Source organism: Cebus imitator, unplaced genomic scaffold (genome assembly GCF_001604975.1).
Source record: "Cebus imitator isolate Cc_AM_T3 unplaced genomic scaffold, Cebus_imitator-1.0 Scaffold199, whole genome shotgun sequence".
In the NCBI taxonomy this organism is placed as follows: Eukaryota; Metazoa; Chordata; class Mammalia; order Primates; family Cebidae; genus Cebus; species Cebus imitator.
The window spans coordinates 5401628-5410950 of NW_016107514.1; the positions used below are offsets into that span (position 1 = coordinate 5401628).

The 9323-nt window shown below is 38.1% G+C and overlaps 1 protein-coding gene and 1 long non-coding RNA gene across 6 annotated transcripts in view; one reads left to right on the forward strand and one right to left on the reverse strand.

Annotated features, from left to right (window-relative positions):
• Nucleotides 1–2992, reverse strand: part of DPH5 (diphthamide biosynthesis 5) — a 28313-nt gene extending 25321 nt beyond the window's left edge. Inside the window, exons 1-2 of one of the 4 annotated variants that reach the window (XM_037745408.1) lie at nt 2899–2992; nt 2213–2370 (exon numbers count right to left, since the gene is read on the reverse strand). In XM_037745408.1, the coding sequence (XP_037601336.1) occupies nt 2213–2370; nt 2899–2902 (162 nt within the window). In that variant the 5' untranslated portion in view covers nt 2903–2992. The other 3 variants (XM_017547649.2, XM_017547648.2, XM_037745409.1) reach the window with 3 other exon arrangements.
• LOC108317231 overlaps nt 2741–9323 on the forward strand; it is a 28177-nt gene continuing 21594 nt past the window's right edge. Inside the window, exons 1-3 of one of the 2 annotated variants that reach the window (XR_005203254.1) lie at nt 2741–2816; nt 3096–3168; nt 5378–5453. This is a non-coding gene — a long non-coding RNA (uncharacterized LOC108317231). Of the gene's footprint in view, nt 2817–3095; nt 3647–5377; nt 5454–9323 lie in introns of those variants that run through there. The other variant, XR_005203253.1, reaches the window with a different exon arrangement.

The following is a 9323-nucleotide window of genomic DNA, read 5'->3' on the forward strand; positions in this document are numbered from 1 at the left end:
GGAGAATCACTTGACCCCAGAAGGCAGAAGTTGCAGTGACCCGAGATCATGGCACTGCACTCCTGCCCAGGCAACAGACCAAGACTCCGTCTGAAAAAAATAAAAAGTGGCAGACCTCAACTCTCCAGACTGCTTTGGTTCATCTCCTGGCTCTATCACTCACTCACTCACTTACTCACTCACTCACTCACTGTCCGTATGAACTTGGGCAAGTTTGTTAACTTCTCTATGCCTGCAAAATGAACAGTAATTAGAAAATTAGAATGATAATCCTAATCTACATGTAAAGCATTTAAAACAGTGCACAGTAACTGTTCTATAAATGTCAGTACTTATTATTGTGGAGGAACAGATATTCTAGCACCTTAAAGTATACATAATTTACTGTAGGTAAGGCTGCGTCCAGCTTCAGGTCTTGACTCTATAAGTAATAACTCCAGGAGTTTTCTCTTTGGAAAAAAATACTTAAAAAAATTATAGCAACCAAAATCGACATTTAGCTAGCACTTAAAATGCACAAAGCACTTTCATATACATCACCTCAATAAAACACTACATCACCCTCCAACTGGTAATTCTCACTTGACAAATGAAGAAACTGAGGTTCAGAGAAGCTTGGAAATGTAACCATGGACAATTTCTATTTCCTAACACTTTTGTGCCACATACGATAGCTAAGAATCTATGCTAAGAACTATGCTAAACACATAAAGTAGGTGTTTTTACCCCCATTTAAAAAAGACACTAAAGTTAAAAGACTTGTCCAAGGTCACATAAACATGTAACAAAGCAAAGATAAAATTGTATCCAAACTTTCCTCTATGCCATCCCGATATCTCATTCTATCAAACTGCTGTTTTGTTATTTGTTTTCGCTTTTCTAGATGGTGTTAAGTTCCTTCTACTTTTCCTTAGCACTGATAAGTGAAGCATATTTCCATCATTTTGAGCTTAGGTTTGGTTTTATCCTAAGAGTGACAAAAATGGGGAAACAAAAGTTTTTTCAAATCAAAGCTGGTCTTAGGCTGGGTGTGGTTGCTCATGCCTATAATCCCAGCACTTGAGGAGGCTGAGGCAGGCAGATCGCGAGAGTCTGGGAATCCGTGATCAGCCTGGGCAACATGGCAAAACGCTGTCTCTACCAAAAAATATGAAAAAGTTAGCTGGGCATGGTGGCACCCATCTGCAGTCTCAGCTACTCCAGAGGTTGAGATGGGAGAATACTTTAGCCCAGGAGGTTGAGGCTGCAGTGAGCCGTGATTGCACCACTGCACCCCAGCATGGGCAACAGAGCAAGACTTACTTTCTCTCTCTCTCTACGTATATGTATATATCAAAGCTGGTCTTTACAAACAACTTTTATTTAAATGCATGGCCAATTCAAGTAGCAGTTCTTAATTCCTTCTTCAAGATTGTAAAGTAATCTGAGACCTAAATATTTTAAGTCAATTTTTTGTTTGGAAGACATGACAAAGACAATTCTAAAAATCTGCTCCTTCCTCCCATCACGTATCTATTAATCTTTTGATTTACCTTTTACTTAGTTTGACAATGAACCTGAAGTTGACCCTTCCCCACAATTTACTGGGTCCTTATGAGGGCCAACTAAATGTATAATACACTAACACTCTGGCTACTTAGTGTATACTCATACATATAAGTGTATACTCATACACTTGTATATATTAAGTCTAGGTTCACTCAATATATACAAGTGTATCAGTATAATCCTTATTGGGAGATAGTGTATTTAAAGTAAGATCTCTCTGGATATGATACAAAAAGGCAATCACCATTCCCTATGGAAATACTTCAAAGGGGGAAGTTTTCAGCTTGGTTCTTGAATATATAACCAACTCATTAAGGCTGTGTCAGCACCTCATTAGCACTCAACTCAGAAAGGATTTCTTGACTACCTCATGAAATATGGGGTTTTGATAACTACCCCCCAAGAGTATAAAATAACTTTCCTATTTACTGGATAAAGCCACAAAATTAGACTTGTAAAGTAGGACAAATCACCCTTTCATTTTCCAAGTCAGTCGGTTGGTGTGTAATTTCCATTCTTCTACTCCTCAGATCATTAATGAACAAGCGAATGCGTTTCAATGGGTTTAAACAAGCAGACCTGAAAATTCTGTTCAGCTTAGTGTATGAAAATCAGATGTTAGAGAGCTTTCTTCCCAAGAGGCTGAGAGACGCTCAGCACCTACCAAGGCTTCCTTCCCTACAGTCAGGATTGAGGTGTAGGTTTCCAGATACACACGACTGCAGCGTCTAACAACTTCCAGGCCCTTGACCGTGATGTCCTTGGCATCTCCCAGGCCCAAGCCGATGAGATAAAGCATTTCAAGCGTCAGGAGGAGAGAGACTGCAGGACAAAGTGGACAGAACAAGTCAGTTACACCGAGGACACCTAAGATCTAGTGATGAACACGAAGATCACAACCAAAGTAGCACTAGAGAAGCGGCAAGTCACAGGGAGGGGTTTGGGAACCTTATGTCACGCTTAAGAACTGGGATAAGAGGTTTTAAAACAACCCTACCAGTTCTGCCGCTTGTTACACAAACCTAGGAGCAGCCAATTACCCGCTGAGACAATCGCACCTAGTTCCCTGACCTCGTCAAACTTCTAACCACTTTACCGCCTTTCCGCAGAAGAAACCGCCAAAGCGCCGGCTCCGCGCAGAGCGAGGACCCACGCCGCCGGCCTCACCTACGGTGCCGCAAAATGCTGGTGCCTTTACGGCACTTTACGACTAGCGGGAGGAGGACGGGCTCGCGGACTCCTGGGCTGCGGAGACCCAGGGGCGAAAGGTCAGTCAGCCAAGAAGAGTCCGTCGTGCGTGGCTTTCATAGCCTCAGGGAAAGGACCGGGCGTGCTCACGAGCCCCCTAACCCATGGCTTAAACATCCGCTTCCTAAGCCTGGGTAACTGCAGTAGTTCTTCACCAGAGAGGAGCCACGTGGGCGAGCGTCGGGAGAGGCCCTGCCCCCTACGCCTCCTCTACTCGGGACGCAGGGAGGGCTGGGAGGGATTTCCCTGATTTGCCCGAGTGCGCAGATATTAATCCCCGCCTTCTCATCTTCCTGTAGTTCAACTAGGTGTCTCCCTGGTGAAGCGTCACATTGGCAAATCCAGCAGTGAGTGTCCTGATTTCCCAACAAGGTAATGACTCCTCGGGTTTGTCCCCAAGACCTTATGCTGAAGTGCCCCAGGGATGCTTTGGTCACTCTCAGTGTCAGGAATCCCAGACCCTCCTGTACCCAAAGAAGTGACCTTTAATAGTGCTCAGGGATTTCTCAAGTCCTTCTGCTGGGGGAATTCCTATAAAGCTGTTGGTTACATGTAATTATGAATAGCAAAGATTTGTTTTGACTGGAAATGCTCTTCCTAAGGTCACTAGTGACCTCATCCAAATTAAAAAGACAGCTGCCATTGCTTATCTTAGCAGGCAGTGTTGATTATTCAGAATTTTCCTGTTGCTTCCCCGACAATGCCCAACTCCGCTTCCTTGAACCTTGAATTTTTTTTATTCCCAGGTTTCAACCACGTTTTTGCACTTCCTGTCTATACACTTCACTCTGTGGCTGACTTTATCCCCACTCATTACATTGATCTGTTCCTCACACCGCATATACACCCCCAAAAAACTCAAAATGGATCATAGATGTAAATGGAAAACCTAAACCTATACCAGAAGCAAACATAGGAGGAACTATTTGTGACCTTATTTAGGCAAACATTTCTTAGAAGATTTCTTAGACCAAAAGCATGATGAAAAAAAATTGATAAATTGGACTTCAACAAACTAAAAATTTGTGCTCTTAAAAAGACTGTTGAAGCCACAGGCTGAGAAAATATTTGCAAAGCATATATCAGATGAAGGACTTGTATGGAGAATATATAAAAAATAAGAAAACATCTCCTTGTTTAAAAATGGGCAAAAGATTTGAATACACACCAAAGAAGACACACAAATAATAAGTAAGCATTTTAAAAGATGATAAACAAAACAAGAAAGATCCTAAACATCATTAGACATTAGGGAAATAAAAATTTAAATCACAATGAGCTACCACTACCCACCTATTAGAATGGCTTAAGTAAAACAGGCAAACAAATCCCCAGAAAAACTGGCTGTTCACTCAAAATTCCTAGTATCTTTAATATTTTGCAGATTCAAATTTCAACCTCCTATTCAGACTTTCTCCCTCTTGGCTTCATGTTAACTTTCTGCTGGAAATCTTTACCTAGATGCATGGCGGCATTATTCAACACATCCAAGGTTGAATCCATCATCTTCCCTTTCAACTTTGCTTTTCTTTCCATATTATCTACTTGGATGGAGGGGACAGTGGGTGAAGAAAGTACTGTCATCAACATATTAACCCCAGCCAGACACTTGGGAGTCATCCCCACATCTAATCTCTCTGTCATGTCTGCCTGTGTGTCTCGATGGAAACCATACCCTCTGTCACCATCTTGGTTCTCAGGTCCTCATTTTGTCACTCTTGTAGCTGATCATCATGTCTCCTTTACATTCATCCTTCACTCAAGGGGGTCAGGGAGTTATAGTTAATACACAACCTGAAAATATCACAACCCTTCTAGAATCTTTCTGAGGCCAAGAGAAAGCTCAGGTGTATTAACTAACCTACCCCACAAAATCATTCGTGGTGTGGCCACTACCTACTTTTATAGCCTCATCTCTCTCCACTCTATACCATGGGCTTTCTCTCCAGCAATACCAAATTGCTTATCATTCTCTGCCCACAACACCCTGCTTTGTTCTTCTATGCTGCTGCTTCATCATGGAATACTGTCTCCTATTCTCTCCTGCCTAGATCATTTATACTCATTCTTTAAGACCAAGCTGAGGAACGCTTCCCAGAGACCCTCATCCCTCTAAGCTAATTTAGGTTTCCCCTCTTTATTACAGTGTTACTCTATGTATACTTACTGACCAATTTATGAGATTTTATATTTGTTCATTTATATTTCTTCTTTACCAAATTATTGATTTTGTTAATTCAGGGACTTCGTCTTACTCATATTCTCATCTCTAAGGTTTAGCACTATTCCTTGCACATAGTAAATATTAAATAAATAATTATTTAATAAATCATTACCCACTAGTAGCTGGGTTATATATTTTTCCATCTTTATTAAATACGGAGGGTGGTATGTTTTAAATCACTACCAAAAAATCATTAATGGAATATCGAACATAAATATGCCTGTCTCATGATACTTTGGAAGGGCATTTGTATTGAAAGGCTTACAACACACAAAACATAAAGTTCATATGCACGCTATTGGATAGGTAAACAAATTTTCCTGTGTGTTGATTTTTATGTGTTTTTTTTGTTTTCAGATTTAAAAAAATAATTTCAGATAGATTAATACTAAAATGACAGTGCCAAAAAGGATGATTAAGTAGTCCAAAGAAGGTATGGTTTATATCCTTTTAGGAACTATATTTGTATTGAAAATAAAGTTATTCTGAGTAATCAAGGAAGTGAAACATTGTCTGAAATTACAGAAATAGTTTGTTTTTAAGCATCAAAATTTAGCTAAAGGAACATAGTTTCACCACGTGGAATTCTTAACAAATGAACAAACCTTTCACCTGCCTTCATTTCTCACTAAGAGTGCAAATTTTTGTACTTTTCTGGAGGTAGGCAGATAAAGGGATTATGGTAATCTTTTTTTTTTTTAATCCTCCCCAGCTCAGCAGATGTAAGCTGCAAAAATCTTGCCTTTTTTTTTTTGCAAAATTCTTCTGTGGGATTTGGACGTTTCTCCCTTGCCATTTAAAACAGGTTTCAAATGTGATTACATTTTCCCCAACAATTTATTGTGAAAATTTTCAAATATAAAGAAAAGAAATATATATATTTGAAACAGATATATTTCTTTTATAGTTGACAGATTACAAAACATACCTAGGCATACGGCTGATTAAATGATACCATTGCTTCACCTAGTTTAGGCGAATGTTACTGTAAAATGGTTTCAAATTAGTTTTTAACAAATAATTGTAGTTTTATAATGATAATGAAAGCACTTAGAGGACAAATTTATGTCAGGAAAAGCACTTAGAGGACAAATTTATGTCAGCAAATTTGTAGTCTCATGTCTAGCAGAAGGGAGAGTGATGGTTAACGAGAAGGGTGATTATAGGACAAAAGAAAAAAAAGTTTTAGCTTTTTTTAGCTTAAAGAATAACATAGATAGGTTAAGCCAGAAGAATTTTCTACTTTATACTCTTGCTTTCGGGTCAGATTGTAACTGGGTTTTTTATGGCTGCTTTTTAAAGAGACAGGACAGAAAACAAGTGAGAAGGGTTTAATATTTTCACTTACCCCTTTGAAGTGTTTCCCTTTTTACACTTCACTCCTTTTGCCCCATGTTGGGCACCAGTTTTGTAACCAGGGTTTTTTTTTTGGGATGCTAGTGATTGTTGTGGGATTTTGGCTTCTAACCTTTTAAGGAATAAGCAGTGGAGCCACTGCAGGTGCACTGTGTGCTCATAAAGTGAATATTGGACCTAAAAAACGTGTTGCAGAAAGGTGATTTTATTTAGGTAGAGAAAAGAGAAGGAAAGGAGAAGAGGAGAAACGCTTCCACGAAGAGTGTGGGAGGGGATTCCAGAGGGGAAATCCGGCTAGGTGTGTGAGCACGGACATTTATCTTGGGAGGAACCCCCACCTTTTCCAAGACCCTGGGCTAATAAAAGGAGTTTCTTAGAACTTCTGCTGGAGTGATTGACTTTTAGTTTCTTCCCACACCTGCGAAATTTAAACATAAACCATTGAATCTCCCGGGTAGAAAGAGATGGGAGGGGGACATGGCGCCAGGGAAATTTTTGCCCTTAAAGCTACACCTGGTTGTAAACCCGGAAAAAAACACATTCCCTCAAGATGATGCCAAAACATCCCTGAGGGTGAACATTTACACTTTTACTGAAAGATCTTTAAGATGTTTTTATAACCTTTGCCAGTAATTCATTTTTACTGGCAAGTTCTTCCTTATATTTGAGACCTTCAGGCGGTAGTCATAAAATGTGAGAGAGATGCAGGTAGTCATAAGAAGTTAATACTGATGGCTTTTCCATTCCATTATCATAAACACATCATATGCTACTTTTATTTTGAAGTAATAACATAGTCAAGTCACTGCATTACATTATGGACAAATTATAATTACCTTACATTTAAGAGAAGTCATCCTTCAGTTGTCTTGTTTGAGTTGTCAATTGAAAAGAAGACATCACAAGACTGACCAAACTCCATCTGACCTTACTGTGAATGATGAATATTATTTTACTCTGAAGCTAACCTTTTAACCTACATGTTCTCAGAGATTGCCTTTGTTAGATGAAATCTTGATTAACATTTGTAGAGCTCAGACTCTGAATTGATTGGTTGTCATTATTTTCTAACAGATCACAAGTAAGTGATAATTAAAGATAGCGTTGCTTTAGGATAAGGATCTGTAGTTACTAAGGTTAAAAGATTTGACGTTACTTTATTGTACATTTGTTTACTTAGAGAAAAAGTCACTTTTTATAAAGACAGTGACTTTTATGTACTTATCCACACATTGTATGTTAATCATGTAATGCATAAATAATAATCAAATCTAGGGCTATATTCTGTGTAAAATGTGGGAATTTTTATTGTCATTCATCCTAGCTTAATAGATTGAGTAACAATATGAACTGTCTAAAGTCACCTAGAGCCCTGCGTTTTTGTGTATAGTAGCTCCCAGAATGTTCCCTTAAGTGACTGTGTGAATGTGCATGTATGTGTAAACTTTGTTTGTTTCTAATCCATATTTATATATGGCAGTTCCTTCCTCCAAAGTCTATTGCTAAAAAGGCAGAATCAGGGATACATCATTCACTCTTTCTTTGCGCTTAAAAAAACTATAGTGTCCCTTTACGTCTTTTTAGGGAAACGTAGCTAAACTAGCCAAGATTTGGTGGCAGAAGGGGAATGGTTGCCCTTTCATTCAAAAACCAAAATTCATAAAAGTGACCTACCAGGATGTATATTAGCCACACATACATACCCCCACTCTCCATGCCACTCCCCTAGTTCTCCAGCCTCACCTCCTCATCTCCGTACCCCCAGCTTCTACAGATATCTGTGTGGCTCTGGCTCTACTTCCTGGAAGTCCTTGTTGAGAGTTGCCTTCCTCATTGAGAGCTATCTTATGTAAAACTGCAACCAACATTTCTAATCACTTTATCCACTCATTTGCCCCTGTAGCATTGCTCACTTTCTAACATAACTGTGTAATATACTTATTTATTATGATGTTTGTTGTCCATGTCCTATTAAAATATAAGCACCACAAAGGCAGGACTTTTTTGTCCATGTTACGCTCCAATGTGAAACAGCATGTCCTATTAAATATAAGCACTACAAAGACAGGATTTTTTTTGTCCATGTTACGCTCTAATGTGAAACAAACAGCTATAATGGTGTTTGATGCTCAGTAAATATATATTGAATGAATGGATATACATCTACGTATGGTAATAAGTTATAAATAAATTTCTTGAGGCAAAGAACCAAGAAGAGAATATACTGCGATTTATCTATTTTATTTCTGATGGATGTTTAAGTTTCAGTTTTGGGCTAATATGAATAAATTTGCTACAAACACTGTTGTATCTGTCTTTTGTTAGATGTAAGTATTTATTGCTGTTGGGTTATATTACCTAGGAATTGGAATTGCTGGGTTATAGGATGTATGTTTTCACTTTAACAGATTGTGCCAAATAGTTTTCCAAAGTGTTTGTACAATTTGCATTCCTACCAACAATGGATGCAAGGTCCAGTTGCTCTGTATCCTTGCCAACACTTGGTATTATGAATCCTTTTAATTTTAGTGGGTGTGTAATGATATATCATTGTGGTTTTAATTTGTGGCTCTGGTGATTAATGGTGTCAGTTGCCTCATATGTAATTTTTTCAGTTATTTTAAATTTTCAGTTATTTAATTTTTCAGTTATTTTCTTTATTCAATATGAATAAAATCAACATTGCTTTTTGTATTGGAGGAAAGTGTTTTTAAAATCAGTATTAATTAAAACCTCTTCTAAGTCAATTTATTTATTTTTGAAGGCAAAAATATTTCTTTCTCCCACCACAGTGATATTTAAATGTGGAATCTATACTTGTAGATGAACAAATCCATTTGTGAAAAAAGTGCTCTTTTAAAGGGGCCTTAAAGGATTTACTAATAAATGTATGTGAAATATGTTTTAATGTATCAAAAACACTTTTTTTTTTTTTTTTTTTTTTTTT